Source organism: Orussus abietinus, unplaced genomic scaffold, assembly GCF_000612105.2.
Source record: "Orussus abietinus isolate OABI.00-Male unplaced genomic scaffold, Oabi_2.0 scaffold242, whole genome shotgun sequence".
NCBI lineage: Eukaryota > Metazoa > Arthropoda > Insecta > Hymenoptera > Orussidae > Orussus > Orussus abietinus.
The window spans coordinates 63-18,238 of record NW_019394394.1 but is presented as its reverse complement, the minus strand read 5'-3'; the positions used below and the strand labels follow the sequence as shown (position 1 = coordinate 18,238).

Below are 18,176 nucleotides of genomic sequence, written 5' to 3'. Positions count from 1 at the left end.
ATACGGATTAAGAATTGCGGTGGAAAGTTTTCAATTGTGAATCTAAATTAAATATTCAATTATTATTTTGGATAATATGACTGTGTGAAAAATGTATATATTAATTAGCAATGCCGGATGTAATGCCGAAGTTAGAATTACTTTAAATTAGCGGTATAATCGGTGAACGCCGATTCTGTTAAATCGGAGTTGACAACAACCACCGACATCTTTGATTTGTCTCTTCAATCTCAAAGGTTAAATCTAACGTCCACTTTCTAACGTGTACTCGCAAGCACTTGTACAGATATACAAAAAGGTAGCTAACTACAGTAGGGGAGACCAGCCCCGAGTGGGCCGACATGCACGCAATGCATTTTACCAAAGTGTTTAGTGCACCGACCTCTTGCACGACACTCTCTCGTAATTTACCCACAATAAAAAGAGGTTTTGACATGAGAAACGCTATTGATCAAACCTGTACTCCTCGGACGCTCAATCAACCTCAGGAAACGCATTTCTGTGTTCTTATTCTGCAGACGAAACAGAAAAGGAAAAATTCTTTATTAAAGAATAAGAGAAAAATGCGCCTATAAAATATGTGCACATGCTTATACCTTCTTCAACTCCAGTACTCAGCTAATACATTCTTTTCAAGTGCCAGACAATTATTTGACATTCAATGAGATACTTACAATCACAAGTGGTTTTAATATTCGTATATCGCAGAAAAAAAAAATTGCTGATATTTTCCTTTACCTCCTTCTTTCGCCCTATATCGATTTGATTTGCAAGTGCCCGTCGTGATCATAACGTGATAAATTGGGCATCTTCAGAATGCCTGTTTTCATCGGGCAATGTAATAAACGCTTAAGATGAAGTGAAGCCCCCCTCAAATTAATCGATTCGAATAAGACACTTTCTTTTAAGGGTATTGGATCGAACTGTCCGAAACTTTGATACATGACTCGTGATCGTCTAAGAATTGTCCTGACAGTTTAAACATTTGGATTATCGAAACAAAACTTTTTGGCTTAGCCTAGACCAGAACCAAAATGGCGTCGAGCCCCCATATTTCGATCGATATACAAGTATTGACGGCTCATATATAAGAAACAAAGGTGTCAGGACGATTGTATGACAATTTAAAACCCTCTAATAATCGAGAAATGCGTTTAAACGGGATAAAGGCGAAAAAAGTATCTCATGCGCTGCTATACCAAAACGAAGGTAACGCGAGTTCCCGGAAAGAAAATTTAGTTGAAACTAAAATCACAGATGCCGCAGGGTTAAAAATAATCAAGTATTGTTTAATACCTGTACAGTCAAAATTATAAAGAAATACGAAACGATCCGGGATAATCTATGATAAGAGGGAGCAGAGAGGTTATAGGTCTTCCGTATTTTTCTATATTTCCCTTTTTTTCTTTTCAATATCTTCTGTCCCTTTTACGGTTTCGTTCTCCTTCCCTTCGCAGACATCGACTCCCACGCGCAATAATTCCGTTCCGGTCTGGACCGTCATTCGGCAGCCGTCACTTTCAACGGTGTTAATTCAAACGTCAGGATCGTTTCACCTGGCGGACACAAGAAGCGAGAAGAAACCGGAGAAAATTCTCGCGGTCACTCAAAGAATCTTAAATGGACGTTAAAATAGACATGTTTTACATGAGGCAATGTGATAGATGCATGATTTTAACACAATTTTCTACGTGTAACAACGTACTACACTTTGGGACAAGTCGTTACACTTTACAGAATGCAAAAAAAAAAACACAAATTTAAGTATATTAACACGTTGATAAAAGTGAAAAAATTACAAGAGGTATCCAAAGATTTACTCGATTGATGACGAAAGGCTCGAGTTCGTAAGTTTAGTAGAAGATTTGTAAAAAATTACTAACTATGAAATTCAACAATTATCCCTGGTCTTCCCTTTTCAGGTTAAGACATGAATATTGATAACGTACACTCACGTGTACGCTCTGTGTAAACAATAACGTATCTATAATTGCGATGATATAAAGTTATCGCCTCTATAGTCGTCCCTAGATGTTCTCGGAAATTATTAAAAAAATCGGTTCAGTATTTTCCGAGATCATTGAGTACAAGCAGACAGACGGGACATTGTCTTTTATACATGTCAGGATACGTATCTTTAACAAACGATATAAGTCGATTTCTACATATATTTGTATTAACAGATATCCATTATCTATGCAGCGTCTCATATAGGTACTTGAATTTTAGACAATTAAACCGTCATGTTTTTCTACTTAGCATAAATATATGTTCAGATATACATATTTATGTATATTATAGGTAAGATGACGGAGCTTAATTCGAATCTTTGGATTTTACAGGAAGCAGGGAGGCGGCTTTTACGTATGCCATAAGCTCCGCCGGCGTTACGTATGCGGTAACCGCAGCTTGCAGTCGTGGAAACATCACCGCTTGCGGTTGCGAACCGGCCGTAAGGTAAGTACACCGCTTTTGCGGTCCACTTTCTTGCGGTACTTGCACAGAAGGTAGGCTCCTTTTCATCAATCGTGGAAAGGCACTCTAGTTACAGAGACTCAACATTGATTTCAGCATTTGTTTGAGTATTTTCTTGACCAAATTTTACGAATTTTGCTTTATTCAGGAACACACATTGCGGAATTAAAATACATACTTAGTTGATCACAGAAAATATTTTACGCGGTCTAGTTGAAAATAACTCTTGGCACAGAAATACAAAAACCAAGTCTTTGTGATATGTATGTATTAGTGATATTACTTTAAGGACATTTTATCGGTCTTCTAATTACCTATTCGAGAGTCTAGAAACAATGAGAGTCATATCAGACTTAAAAACTTGGTAAATTTAATAATGATCCCAGTAATTCTTCATCGAAGTTACAAGATAGCTATTACTGATAATTTTCCAATAATCGATATGACTTTTTATTCGAGATGTTGAACAGTTTGAGAAAGATAAGGAGCCAGTTACACCACATTCGAGTTAAAATCCGTAATGAAGGATTACTTAACACATGATTAGAGTTATTCTCCCGATTTCGAAAGGTTATCTTATGGTAATTCCAATTCTTGTCGATATAACATGAATTTCACTAATCTGAGATTAACTAACCATCATTAAGAAATGCTAATTACAGTTGGTGCAACTGGCCTAAGCAAGGGGGAACAGTAAGATTACATCTGATGTTCCTTTTTCCAGGACGCGCAAGGAATTACCACCTAACGGGTGGGAGTGGGGTGGATGCAGTGCAGACGTTACTTACGGGATGAGGTAGGCATTATTCGCGGTTAATTAGTCGAGTTACGATAACCCGATTGGCGTACGCGCGAGAATAATTTCACAGAGTTTACCGAGCTCCTTGTCTTCGTGCTTGGACTTTCCAGTGCGTCGAGGGACTTTAATGTTGCAATTTTAATGGTAGGTTCGCGCGTAGGTTTCTGGACGCGAGGGAAGTGGAAGGAGATGCGAGAAGTTTGATGAATTTGCACAACAACAAGGCAGGAAGGAAGGTAAGCGAAACATTCACGGATTACTCCAATTAGATTATTTTCAAAAAGAATTTCTTCTGTAACGTCTCGATCGTCTCTGTAAGATCGCTCCAATGGTTAAGTGAAATTTAATCTTTAACTACAAAAGCACGTGGTCTCACAGACTCGGTTAAACACAACCATGTACCCTATCCTGTTTCTTCTCATACTTTTCCTTCATACTTTCTATTAATAGATTGTCTCCACACCCTTTATTTATTTTATTTGGTTACAACAATGCATAACCTTCTCTAAAAGGCTTAACTTTCACACGGTTTCGCCATTATTTGTACTTTATAGTGAACAAAATGAGGTGAAAGCATGATATTAGAATAAGAAACATGATGTTAAGATTTAACGCGAACTTTATAAAAATCTATCTTTGCAAATATTAACCCATCTTACATAGTGTGATAATTGTATATGGATGCTCCCCTGATAAAACACAAAACTAGCTAAAGATTATTATCCCTTACATCCTCATTTCCTATCGTAGCCTAAAAGTGAAATTAGTCGATACTCGTTACACTGTCTTCGCGAAATAGAGTTATCCGAAGAGTGCGCCTGGGGCACCGCCATTGTTCAACTAATTGTACGACCAACGTGCAGGCCTTGCTTTTACACGCTCTAAGTTTGGATGATCGCTTTTAATGGCCCCGTATTATGTCTCGTGTCAAGGATCGTACAGGATGAAGATCCTCCTCGGGAATATCTCGAAGCGCGATCCTACGCGAGCCTTAACAATCGATCCTCGACCGCTCTTACCGACGTTAGAGACGGAAGATCGTAACGCGGGGTTTAAAACGTGAGCTGCTTAACAAGATAGTAATATTAATAATGAGGCGCGGCCCCCTTCGAGGGAGGAGGGTATCTCTCACTCAGCCACTTCCCAGACGCTATCAATACTGATTTATTGGCCAATAACCGAGAGCCAATCACTGGCAAGGAGACAAAGTCTCCTCGGCCTGTCCGCTCGGAAACGTGAAAGCCACTCGAAGTACTTTAAAGACCATTACGCGATTAAAACAAGAGGAACGAATCAGAAATAAGAAACGTGAAATAACGTCGCATGCGAGACATTATGGCAGACAGTAACAAATTGTTAATTGCGTCCTTTAGCGTTCGCACACCGAGATGGAAATTCTACTCACTCGAAATAAACGGTTAATATGGCGGGCTCTTTTAATTCCACTTTACCGATATATTATTTAATTGTCCGGAAAGGAATTTTTAGCGAGACTTAATGCGACCGTTTTGAGAAAATGTAATGACGTCCCGCGAATTGGGCATTTGGTTTGGGTGGTTTTATTTCATTATTGCTCGGATGTTGTGCATAATTGGAGAAATTGTATGGTAAACCAAGGTACCGAAGTAGAAGAAATTTAGGGATAAGAAGGGATTTCTGTGGAAGGTCTTTACGTTTCTTATTTCGTTGCTACCGGACTAAATAAGACCGCTGTATTTTTATAAGGGCAATCGGTACTTAATACAACCGTGGGACGGAAGGTCTAGGTACCTGGACTACTTAGGTACTTAGAAGTCCGGCAAGGTATGAGTAAGACTCACTATACCCGTAAATGAGTCACAACTGCTGTAGGGGAAGTAATGGCCTTAAGCCGAAGAGCGTTTGTACCCTTTCGAATCAGGACCGACATTTAGGTTTCGACAAATTTCTTATGATACCCTCTTTGTTATCGTACAAGCCCGAGTTCCTTTTCCCTCAAATTAGAAATACACCCGGTTCTAATATTTCCCTGTACGTATCATTACAATTTTATGCTTTCTAATTTTTATTTCACCACATGCATCCACCAGAAGCATTACAAGAATATTGGTTTTATTTATTGAGGGGCTCATACCTGACGGATTAAAATTACCCATTTTTCAAAGAGTTACAGGAAAGAAATGAATCTCAAAATACAGTTTGAGTGTATCATTAACCATAATTTGAGGTACACATTGATATAATTATTTATCGTTTTACATGAAACAATGTTTGAGTTATGATGCATTGTAAAGAACGGTAATTTGGTGGACATCCTCGTTTGTATGGAAATATTGGCAAAAAATATTAGTTGATAACAGAAATTTTTAGTATTACTACTTCAATAGCCACATATTTTATCAATGTGCAAAATATAAACTATGTGGAGCCAAAACTTTCTGAGACATCTTATGACAAAGTATGAAAACTGGCTTTAAAATTTCAAAACAATTTTTTTTATAAAGTAATAATACGTACCTAAAAGTATGGTTAATAACACACTTAAGTTGTATTTACATGTAATTTATTTTTTCCTGCACCGGTTGAAAAAATGATTATTTTTACGATGTTAATTGATACGAGCCCCCGTTAAACAGTTATAAGAAAAGGAGTTTAGAAACATCCTAAGAGGAGTAAATTAATACTCGGTGTTATTTCAGATCGTGAAGGCCCTTCTGCAGACGGAGTGCAAGTGCCACGGGGTATCGGGCTCTTGCACCGTAAGGACGTGCTGGCGAACCCTGCCCAGCTTCCGTCAAATCGGCGACGCTCTCATGAAGAAGTATTACAGGGCAAGGCCGGTTATAGCAATCACGCCGCCTCCTCCGCCTACGGTGCAGGTGACGACGGTTTGTCATTCTGTCATTGCGAATTTACCCTTTCGCAATTTATTCGTACGCGAGCTCGCCTTCCGTCTCGCTTCCTGTCGCGAGGCGAGCATAAATGCCTGGCTAACTCGCATGCCGAGTCGTGCCGCGGCCATGTCAGCATGTAGCGAGCATGCCCACTCGTGGAGTGGCTTCCACAAGATATGAATTATTGCCTAAAGACCTTTCAGAAACTTCCGGGAAACGATTCTTGCGAGTGTACCTTCCCTTGCCCCTAGGAAACAATACACTGAGAAACGGATGACAATTGTTATTTCCCAAGGCAGACGTTCCTGCCGGCGTTGGACATTAACCGAATGTCACTTTTTACCCATCTGAGATCGATCATTATTGAATTTGGTGAATTCATTAACGTTGAACATCGGTTCTCATTGAAATTGTAATTAAAAGCGTTTGTAATGAGAAGGGTTTAGACTATTGCGAAAAATGTTACTTTGACCGTTTATTGAGCACTCGCTATTGATGTCAATGACTTAGTGAAAATAATCCTGTACGTCACGATTTCGGTAATTAGGTAATTGATGTGAAGCAGGGGAAAATGCATAGATACAGGAATATCAATTACTTATTCCTGCGACATTCGAAAGTTTGGGTCTAGTCATTATTTTCTTGGGACACTTCTTGAAATATTGTCTTATCGTAGTTAAAGTCAGACGTACTCACGGAAATATGCTTTTCCTTTGCTTGGAAAGTGCATAAATTCAATTACGACATTTCTTTCGGCGTAATTAATAATTCATAAACGTATTAATTTCATTTCTCGGTTGAACTCTGAATGTCTTATGAAACCGATTGATTAATGGCATAATTACCGCGCTCGCGAGTCTGCTAACCCGTCAATGAACCTCCTGGATTTTTGTTTAGCAGCTGCAGTTTTATGCGATACCCTTGTCTTCGCGACATTTCCCATTTTTATTAGCTTTCCGCCGACAAGATCGCGAGTCCGTGACTCGTTCGAAATGCTTCTCCGTGACATTTCGAAAAGCGGAATTTCTCGCGCGTCTCTGGCAAACACAGACTCTAATGGTCTTCGTGCAAGCATTCCTTATCGAAGAGAGAGACTCGTGTTCACTTATGAAATTACGAAACAAACGCGAACCCAATGTCGTCTCTTCCCTGGTAGAGGAATAAAACGACGATTCCGTATCGATTAAGTTTCCATGATCACCGTATCGTCCTTGAAGAGACGAATGAACCGTGAGTCGTTAGTACTGTCAAGATTTGCTTTTTTACTCATTTCACGGTGGATAGCGGCCAGAACCGTCGACGACCTTTGACCTGTACTTAAAAAAAATAAGAGAGAGAAAGAAACAAAAGGGCAATAAACATCTCGTAACATGTCCGCAGTGTAGATAAACGCCGTGGTAGCTTCTGCAATCGATCAACCCAGAAGAGTTCTGCAAACGTTCAAGGACTTGCAGTTGCAGACATTCGCTGCGATAATGTCGTAATTAAAAAATATGGTCTGTACTTACTATCGGAAAAAATATGCCGATAATTATAACGTGTCATAGTTGAGGAATAATAGGATGGAGAGGAAATTCAAGTCTCGGCTACCATCGAGAGCTTGCGCAATCCCACGTTGTATGTACTTTGAGAAGAATCAGTCGTTAAATCTAGATACTCATTTTGACAAATTAATGATCCTTCCTTCTTCTCGTATTAGTACCCACTCGCTTATGTGCTACTTTTTTGCTCCTTTCACAATGGATCGTCCGAAGCATTAATAACGCGCCACTTCAACGGACCAAGTAGCAATTTCTGCAATCGGTAGTTCTATAAATACTCCGGCAATTTGTAAGGATTTACAAGTGCAGATACCCAAGTCGATATAAATGTCGTAATTAGAGAAATGTTAATTGGCTGTACCCTCGGCGAAATCCCAGTAATCATTGCAGCGTCGTACTCGAGGGGACGCAAGGAGAAAATCCGCGTTTACGCGAGTCATAGAATTGACTTATGAAATACCTTAGAATCGTACCCACTCGCCCGTAGAAAGTCTTTTCTGCAATCTACAAATGTTCTATTTAACAAATCTGAATGACTTGTTTTGCATAAGTGGGTGCTCAATAAACTAATGTACAAATTTTGATTATGCCAAGAAACATTCTGTCATCGGTTTCAAAATGTTCAATCGTATACCTCAAGCTATTTGGATGGTCCTTCGTTGATCAAACTTGATTAAAAAAATTCTTTACCACGCACGTAATATTTTTCCCTATTTTATAGCACATGAGTACATCGAATGAATCCTTCATCTTACTTCATTCATCAATAATTTCCTTTTTCTCCTTAAAACTAAGCATATTCTCCGAGTAAGAAAATCTTCGCTGCATGTGAATTAAACTATCTTAAAGTAAAAGACGAATTTTATTTCAACATCATTCTCATATCATTTCCGGAAATCTTGCAGGGCCTGGACATGATGTCTCATTCATCTTCGATGGACCTAATGCCCATCCTGGGAAACGATGCAAAGACCCAGGGCAAGCCTAGCGAACAAAACAAGTTGAGGAACGATCGGAGGCCAATGAAAAAAGCCACCAAGCCGAGGAGGCCACACCTTGTGTTAAAAAGGACCAAGGTTAGCGGTGGACCAGGAATGGGACAGAAGAGGATCCCGAAGAGGAGCGAACTGGTGTTTCTGCAGCCTTCCCCGAATTACTGCGAGCCCGATCTGGCTCAAGGTAGCCTCGGCACTCAGGGCAGGTCCTGTAATCGCACCAGCAAAGGTGATAACAATTTACGAATCAAACTAATGGAGACCGTGAGCGACTGAATAGCGAAGCGGGCGTGCAGCATATTCTGAATATTGTTGGTAATTTCAATTACAAAATGTTCTAAAAAAAAAAGAAACTACTAGTGCTATTTAATTTCTACCGCCGCAAACAATAGGGGCGAATGACCGGCTAACCAATGATATTGGTGGACAAACCACAATTTTGACATTTCCGACTCGGGCTACAGAAAAGTAAAACGTCAATTTGAAACAGTTTTTCGGGACATATTAAATCTGTTGCAGTCATAGTCGAAATATGTCAAAACTAGAGCAAATCATTTAAATCATTGCATACTAATGGGTTCATGTTGATTTACCGAATATTTCGAGAATACGGAATGTCTCATGAATTTATAGGCTGTAATGCTAATTTGACGATTCGGACCACTGAAGATGAATAGGGTTTGAAATTTAAAGATAACGAAGGTTTCATCGAAACCGGGAAATAAGAACTTGAAGAAAAAAAAATACTAATTCAATACTTTGATTAAAATAATTATTTTCCATTTAGATAACGTGAAGATAAATTGGAATATCCCTGTTCGAAGTTACCTACAGCTTAATAAGATCTTTATGTGACGTTTCGAAGCAAAGTGCAAGGTAGTTTTTGATTTCCATTCCCACCGACAGTTTGATCTATAATAGTCTACCAGTTTTTCCACGATCTCGTGGAATTGAATATTTGCTCATCCCTTGTATTAATTTTTCATTTTATTTTAAACAAACTGGTTTATCCTGCGCTTTCTCTGAGTTTAGGGTAAAACCCGTAAAGAAGGGAAAAGAAGAAGAGCCAAACGGAGGAAGTTGCCTAACTAAATCTCCCTGGTTTTCAGGTACTGACGGATGCGACCTGATGTGCTGTGGCCGAGGCTATAATACGCATCAATTTACCAGGACGTGGCAATGCAGGTGCAAGTTCCACTGGTGTTGTCGGGTGCACTGCGACACGTGCACCGAGCGATCCGAGGAGTACACGTGCAAGTAAACGACGCGATTAACCGGGGGAAGATCGTAAGGAAGGTGGCCGATCGATCGGCCGAAGAAAGACGTGCCCAGCCGTTAAACGGCGTGCAAAATCGCCCCTCGAAGGAGGTGCCCCCCTCGTCCACTGAGAATCCCGCCATTGTGCCATTGTGGTGCATTCAGGGTCCATTACGATGCAAGATACAGTCGCGATATGGCTCGTCCCTGGGAGATCTCCAAAGGTGGATCGATTCGAATTGTTACATTGCATCGGCAGAATCACGATCGATCGCACGGTCGTTCCGTGGCCATTCTATCTACCGCGCTGCGAGTACACCCGGTCATACGGGGCGTGGATTACGCATCGTCTGCACGTACGTGCTCGCGGCAGACTTATTACATTCCTCGAGGTCTTAGCAGAGTATTTAGAGGAGCGTATTTAGGTTTCTTTCGAGGGATGCATGCGAATCGCGAACTGCGAATCTCTTGACAAGGTCGACCGTTCTTAAGAGGTCTTGAAATTCATTTTTTACCACCTGTAAATGTAAACGAGATTCGATTTGTTTTTCGATGGTTTTGGAACTTAAGGCGTGGATTTTTGTTAAATTTTCATTCGTTCACAGACGGTCCTGGAGGTTCATTCGATGATTACGGAGATATCTATTTGGGAAAAATCTACGACTTTCTTACGATCCAAATGTAAATCATAAAAAAAAAATAGGAAACGTTTGTTCTTTTTGAAGTTTTAAAGGTATTAATGCGTTTTTTCAACCGATGATCTAGCTTACCGAAATACCTGTGCCCAGATTTCTGGAAATTTATTTAATATTGTCAAGCTAAGACGGGGTAAGCTGGGTTGGTAAAAAATCAATTTCGGATACTTTCAACGATTCGAATTCACCGTCGCCTGGATTGCCAAAGGTATCCCGCAATTCTCGGATACGCAACTGTTCACTCCCGTTTCATAAATTGCTTAAATAGTAGTTTTAGTTACTGCTGCAACATGCCTAAGTACTATGACGATAAAGGTCGGCCAGAAGTAATCGAAGTAAAGACGACGTGTAACGTAACAAATGTCTGATAATATATTGTACAAAGATAAAGGTAGGGAAGGTATTGGAAATTTTAACATCTATAAGATGTGTAAGATTTTCAATAACGACGACTCGAAGAATTAGAAAAGATGTTTCGATTAACACGATTTAATTAAACTTGAAAAGTTACCGAAGAAGTAGTATACCCATGTGAATGATTATCATGATATGTATGGGATTAGTAATTTGGCACCTGTAGACGATTATTATTGCAAATTATAGTTTAAACAAGATTTACAAAGCCTTCATGAAATGTATTTAAAAACGCTTCATATGTTTCGCTTCTCTATAAGAATCACAGGACAAATTTTACGTCTTTTCATCCATTTACTGAAATGAACCACAATATTCTGGGAAGAAAAATCTTTGACAATTTGAATTGTTCTTCGGTAGGGCATAGGATCGACAGTAACCTGTTCTCGTTGCAGGTAGATCAGCTTTACTGGTATAAGCCGAGGCCCAGTTTATACTGCACCTGGGTCAGCAGGTATTTCCAGGAATCACATTGTGAGGACGACATAAAAGCCAATCGTCGAATACGACAATTTATAATTATACCCTTACTACCTGCAGCTTTTCACGGAATTTCCTGTCGGCTCGAGTAGTCATTGTAAAGGGGACTTCGAGGCTACTTACCGCTTCTAGAATCGCTGAGCCCACACAAATCGCAATAAATTACAATAACGGGTATAATAGAAACCCCTTTTACCCAGGCGATGGGGGAATGCCGAATCGATTTGCCAATCGAAACGCTTCGTCGACTCGTATAACGTATAATTGCTCGTATAAACTGTTAATTTGAGAGCGAAAACCGATGTCGAAAAATCGGCCAGACTCCATGCCGTTCTCGGAGGCGTTTAGAGCAAGAATGTTGAAATGCCGGTAGTAACTAACTGGGCTCTCATTAGCGATCATTAAAGTCCTTCGATAAATCGAAAAGAAACCTAATCGTTTGACCATCGGAGCGCAAATTAGACCCGAATGTGAGACGAGGTATGAGAACTCCGAATTCCTGTGATTCAAGGATAGATTTACGATGCTCCCTTGAGACGTTATTCGGAGGTGAAAAGGACCTTATAGCAACGTTTTATATTTTAAGTCGAAGTGATTACCCCCTTGCCCCTCCCCCTTACGATTTCCACGTTTGCCCTCGTCGATTGCAGCTGTGTATGTTAACCCTTTATATCTCGATAAGATACAAAGATTGGATATTCAGTGGACTGTAAACCACTTTGGGTGTAAAGCAAATCCATAGAATTCGAACTTCATCTCATAACCCGTTTAAAAGATATAAGCATATTTTATGAATTGCAATATCTCTTACAATGATATCGTAATTTTTAACGAAGGAAGAAATGATCTTAATATTATCAAAACCTTCGTATTTTGGGGAATTTTTAAGGGATAACGATATTAAGAAGGGATACAAATATTAAGAATCGCAATAACTGAATTTTGAAATTGTAACCGTTATTTTTACGGCATTGATCGAGAAAACTGAATTCTGTGTTTTACCATTTTGAGATTATTTGTACTTCAGACAGACCACGGGTTAAGGGAAAATTATGAACTGAAAAATATGTTTGATATACTTTTTTAAAAGTTATTTACCGGCAGTTCTTGTCTTTACATAGTCTTTACACAGTTTTCTTAAATGGCTCGTGTGATGCTGACGTTCCTTCAGTTATTTTTTATTACAATTATCTTTCAGGTATAAAGGGTTAAATTTACTTCAAGTGTGTATGATTCTTGAATTTATGTGCTAGAAAAGAAAAAAACGCGAATAGACATCTAATAAGATCACATTACTTTTTAAGTCGGAGGGCATAATCCGGTAGGGTTAGCGATTAGCTGTTAAATATTGAGATTAGTATCAAAGATGGTGACTTGTAATGAACAATATGAAAACTCTTTCCCCCCAGTGTTCCATAGGCGTGTAACGTAAATTATTATTTATTAAAAGCGCAAATAAATTATACTCATTTATGTAAGTATTGTAACTCTGTAATGAAAACTAATAAATTTTAGTTGAAAAATATACTTCCTATGCACAACTTGAGGCAATCTGTAAACTGTTTAAACTTCATAAAATCCACGTTTTCAACTAATTGTCTCAGTAAGTTACGTAAAAGTACTGTAACAGTAAAATGTCGGTGACTTTTATAATAATATTCTGTTAAGTCCAAAGTTCTAAAAAATCACATATACACATTTTATCAAAAACTATGTACCATTAATTTATTAAATGCTTGTCGATTATCCGTGCATCGTGCTGGTACATCCTACTCGTCACTCCTGTTTTCACCCCTTCAAAAAGTGAAAATCGAAATTTCGTCTTGCATAATAATTGTTTTCAACAAAGAATATTTCTACAGAATTTCATGCTTCTAGATCTAACCGTTTTCAAAAAAGACAATAGCAGTTTCGACTGGGCGTTGTTAATCTCTAAATCAGTGAGACAATCAGTTAGGATTTGATATATTAACACAATACACGTATACAATTATTTTGATATTTACTTAACCTACTTACAAAGAATATAAATTTATATAAAACTTTTATACCCCGTTATATTTGTTACATAGATAAAATTTCAATTTGTATGCTAAAATTAATAAAACATTAGAAAATGTATCAACAAAACATATAATCAAGCCAGTCTTTAATAAATCACAGTTTGTTAGACGGCTGTTGATGGTTGACGGATCAAATGGAATGTACGTAACATTTACTTTGTTATTTCATTTCTTTATCATACAAAAATAATTCAACGTCTTGTTCGTTTCTTATACCTACGATTTAGCAAAACTTAAGGTGAAGTGAAACCTGCCTAAAACTAGTTAATTCACATAAAACACTTTTTTTTAGGGTAAGCCACCGAACTGACTTAAACTTTAGCACAAAACTCATGAGCACCTAAAGAACACCCTGTGATACTTTCAGAATTCGGATTTCCTAAAAAAATATTTTCTTCACTTAGCCTACACCAGAACCAAAATAGTGTATGTTTCGATCAATATACCAACGGCAGATAGAATTATTAAAAACACTCATACGAGAAATGATTGTGCCAGGATAATCGCACAATTAAAAATATTAGCAATCAAGGAGCTCACATGTGAACGTCATAAAAGCAAAAAAGTGTCTTCGGTGCCAGGGCGAAGGTAACAGGTCTTGGAGAGATCATTTAGATGAAGTGAATCACATCGACAAATTAAAAATTGATTTCACAGACATGTAGATACTGTCACATACAGCATGATTTCACAGCTACGAATTATGCTTAGAGAACTACGACCGCGAGATTGCGATCATAAAGGTGACTACCCCTTTGCAGGTTTACCTGGTACCTTTTACCTGCGAATCATGAGCAGCTCGTAATCCTTCGGGGAGGCTCAACTTGGCTGATCCGTATGACCTGATCTATTATATGGAAACGCCGGTACCCATTCAGGTAGTCTTAAGATTATTATCCCCATGGAGGTCCCTCTGGAAAACGAACATCGGTAATATATCAGGTAAATAGTTGCAGGGGACTCCGCACTTTGAATTGTCATACCAGAAGGAAATGCAGGTAAATTTAAAGTTTTCACTAACTACAACGTGCCAATCAGAAAAGGCTAAACTCAAAGGGGCGGTCACCTAAAAGTGGTATATATATGCACTTTTCTTTGGGGTAATCTTCAGAGCATTAAAATCAGTGCAGAAGTGAAGACGAGCGAACGCGAGTAACTCTTTCTAACCGAAACCTAAACGTGTCCTACAGTTTGAGAACTTGTTCTTTTGAGGACATAAGATCACGTGAAGTGCCTCAACTATTATCTGCAAACTATTTTCCGGTAATTATTAGAATAATGAAAAAGAACAATGCAAACTCTATTCTTATTCGAATGCCAAGAAATGTAGGAAGTGCCTTTTCTTTTTGAAAAAATATAAATTATGATGTATCAAACAAAAAATTCTTGATTCGAACAAATACATTCTGCCATTAAGTTAGTATCATCAGTCATGTTAAAAAAAAATATATATATATATACTTACATATAAGTATGTATATATATATATACAAGTAAAAGTACATTGTAACTTAAATGTATCTTTAACTATTTCGGTGCTATGGGTATATATACGCATCCAGTATGTGGCGCATTAGACGTATACGCGTTGACAAATTTCGTCCAAACATTGAAAGTACTTAGAACTGAAAAGTTTAACTGAAGAAATACACTGTTAAACATGACTTGCTCCCTAATGTATAAGGTACGACATATAATGGGAAGGCATAGAAAGACATGTTTACCAGCGTACATGTAAATAGAGAATCTTTTTATTTACTAAAGTAAAATGGCACTATTGAGATTTTTAAATATTCCTATTCATTTTTAAGGAAAGTTGAGCAAAGGAAAATTTCATTTCTTGGCATATCTTAATCAACAATAATAGTCTCGGTTGATCCATCGATTTAAATATTGTTTCCTTCTCTACAGATTGAATCGCAAAGATGCCGAATCGTGGCCCCGAGAGATCAATGAACCTTATCAGGAATAACTTTGAACTCGTCCGCATGCTCTTTCCTAATCTTATGAGCTTTGATGACGATCATCCGGACCTGTGGCCAGACAGACCTGAAGTTGGACAACAGATGCAACGACCAGATCCACGCATCCAACGTCAACTGCAACGTCAAGTGCAACGTCAACTGCAACGTGAACAGCATGTGCGCGAACAACGTGAGCGACAACAGCGTGAGCGTGAACAACGTGAGCGTGAACAGCGAGAGCGTGAACAGCGTGAGCGTGAACAGCATGAGCGTGAACAGTATGCGCGTGAACAGCATATGCATGGTCATCATCAAGCTATATATGTCCATCATCAGAATCACGCAATGATGGCAGGAGGTCATGTTCAATTGCGTCCAGTACAATACGTTCCACATCAACATCATGCACATAGCGTGCAACATACAAACAGGAACGAGTGTTGCATAAGATTGGAAAACCAACATCAAGATGACGATGATGAAGAAGACATTGATCGTTAATACTTTGTACAATACTTATAAGCACATGTATATAGCACTCTCTTGTCAAATGTTTACTGTAAACTATATTTCCCTAGTTAATAGAGATCAGTGTTTTTATCATAAACACATCGCGAGTAATCTTATTCAATGTAATAACTATTTTTGTAATATTATTGAATGTGCACTAATACATTACAATGATTAGTGCTAATAGAATTTGTGTTGTCATACCTTCATGCAGATTCGTAACCACTCATAAGTTTACGAGCTTCTTGTTTAGCTTCGTGATCATCAGAACACTTTACTGGATATTCAGCAGCCAATTTAAGATATTTATGGGCTTCTTCTTCCCTTTTTAACTTTAAATACGTTTTTGCTAACATAAGTAAATTTTGACTGTAAAATTGTGGGCTAATTTCCTCTGCTCGTTTAAAATACATCAATGCTTCTTCATAAGAAGATGTTGGCGGCTCCCCAAAAAGTGCTGATGCTAATTTTCTTTGATACCAAGATAAGCTCGTCACTTGAAAACACCAATTTCCTAGCATGTATAATGTTGTAGAGTCATTAGGATTAAGTTCTATAGCCCTCTGTAACAAAACGGGAGGTAATACTAAGTCTTATTAGGTTACTAATTATTTATATTGTAGATGAATACATATAAAACAAATATTTTACCAGCATATGGTTCTTCACCGTGTTCAATTGTTTTATCCTCTCTTTCATTCCTTCGTAACTACTTTTACTATCCAAAAGTACGCATACCCATTTATGCACAGCATAATGATCCTCTTTAATACTTAAGGCAAGTGAAATTAATTCATATCCCTCATAGATCAGTTTCTTTGCTTCATAATCCTTTTTAGTTTTAGACATCTTATATAAACATCTGGATAAACGCCATAAGATCTCAACATCTTGTTCATCCTAAAATGGAATTACATTGGTTCTTGTGGGACCGAGTTAATCATTTTTCAGATGCAATTAGTATTTAATTACAAATTTTAAAAAGTAGATTAGCGAAGATAAGTACAATAGACTTCAATTAATATCAAGACTACGTGACAAACATTTCCTCATGCGAATTTATTTTATTAATCAGTGCATTACAGTGAAAAGGAATTACCCTGTACTTATTTAAAAGATCATATACTTCTTGATACTTTCCATGTTCAAATAAAGTATCTGCTTTGGTCAGTAATAGATCTTTAGCAGTGACAGTTACTGCTTTTTCTCCATCCTTTTGAAGAAGTCCCCAAACTCCCATGAAAGTAAATGGGATTGTCAATGGCATACTTCTTGTTAACATACCATGACAAGTTTCCTAAAATATTATTGATATGCTTACTGCCAATGAATTTAAAAAGAATAATAATGGATAATATTGAAAATTAAACATGACGTGTAATATGGACATACCTTCAATGGAATTTTATTCGATCGATACATAACTCTTTTTAGAGAGATTTTTATTATTCTCACAAAGCAGAGAAATCTTTGCAATTCCATATTGTAAATGAAACTCATTACAATTCCTGTACTTTGTTAGTTCCACTAACTCACACTTAAGAATTTTTTTAAATTCAACCATAGAAACATAAATAAACATATGTACATCAGAGATGAGTTAGGAGATTGCTCACGGGCAGGATCGCGCGATTGCATCCTGTGCTACCCTCTGGTTTCGTACGTTAGCTTCCATCATTTTTTGCCCCCAAGGGCGGCGCAACGAATTTCTAGTAGGGGCTCGCGCACTCGCGATGGCTGTGCCATCTACCAGTCGCCGTTGGCGGCCATTGGCCGTTGGATGCCATTTTCACGGGAAGGATCGAGCGACCGCGTCCTGTACGACCTCCGGTGGAGGATGCAGACGGCTAGTGCACTTGTCACCTGTTACAACTCTGGGCAGCCCAAGAACCGGCTGAAAAAGTGATGAACTTCTCACAAAAACTCCAAAACCCTATATCTCCTCCAAAAAAATCGCAGCCACTAGCTCGAAAGATCAATTTAAGTAGAACAACCTTCCCCATCAAGCTGGAATAGTGATGAACTCCTAACAAAAACTCCAAAACCCTGTACCTCCTCCGAAAAAAATCGCAGCCACTAGCTCGAGAGATCAATTTACGCAGAACAATCT

At 38.3% G+C, this 18,176-nt stretch overlaps 2 protein-coding genes across 5 annotated transcripts in view; one reads left to right on the top strand and one right to left on the bottom strand.

The window, feature by feature from the left end:
- The window catches only part of LOC105703079 (protein Wnt-7b), a 94,180-nt gene extending 81,038 nt beyond the window's left edge, over positions 1-13,142 (top strand). Inside the window, exons 3-8 of one of the 2 annotated variants that reach the window (XM_012431171.2) lie at positions 2,343-2,457; positions 3,200-3,271; positions 3,423-3,510; positions 5,953-6,132; positions 8,594-8,912; positions 9,793-13,142. In XM_012431171.2, the coding sequence (XP_012286594.1) occupies positions 2,343-2,457; positions 3,200-3,271; positions 3,423-3,510; positions 5,953-6,132; positions 8,594-8,912; positions 9,793-9,944 (926 nt within the window). In that variant the 3' untranslated portion in view covers positions 9,945-13,142. The remainder of the gene's footprint in view (positions 1-2,342; positions 2,458-3,199; positions 3,272-3,422; positions 3,511-5,952; positions 6,133-8,593; positions 8,913-9,792) is intronic. The other variant, XM_012431173.2, reaches the window with a different exon arrangement.
- Positions 13,143-13,475: 333 nt separating this feature from the next.
- LOC105703083 (regulator of microtubule dynamics protein 1) lies at positions 13,476-17,606 on the bottom strand. Of its 3 annotated transcripts, none has more exons than XM_012431181.2 (5): positions 17,459-17,606; positions 17,166-17,363; positions 16,718-16,966; positions 16,271-16,629; positions 13,476-15,691 (listed from the first exon to the last, which is right to left on the bottom strand). In XM_012431181.2, the coding sequence occupies exons 1-4, from the start codon at positions 17,564-17,566 to the stop codon at positions 16,273-16,275; spliced, it is 912 nt and encodes a 303-aa protein (XP_012286604.1). In that variant the 5' UTR covers positions 17,567-17,606; the 3' UTR covers positions 13,476-15,691; positions 16,271-16,272. The 3 variants fall into 3 exon arrangements, with proteins under 3 accessions (XP_012286604.1, XP_012286603.1, XP_012286605.1); XM_012431180.2 differs by having other exon boundaries at positions 13,476-14,505; XM_012431182.2 differs by having other exon boundaries at positions 13,476-13,971.
- Between the last annotated feature and the right edge of the window lie 570 nt (positions 17,607-18,176).

What these genes read in the sequence shown, in the direction of transcription:
- LOC105703083 (XM_012431181.2), bottom strand. Translation starts at nt 17,566, where the DNA reads ATGAGTTTCATTTACAATATGGAATTGCAAAGATTTCTCTGCTTTGTG. An exon ending in CGAATAAAATTCCATTGAAG is followed by an intron (nt 17,364 to 17,458) that starts GTATGTCCATAT and finishes ATAATATTTTAG; the next exon opens with GAAACTTGTCATGGTATGTT. An exon ending in CGGTGAAGAACCATATGCTG is followed by an intron (nt 16,630 to 16,717) that starts GTAAAATATTTG and finishes GTTTTGTTACAG; the next exon opens with AGGGCTATAGAACTTAATCC.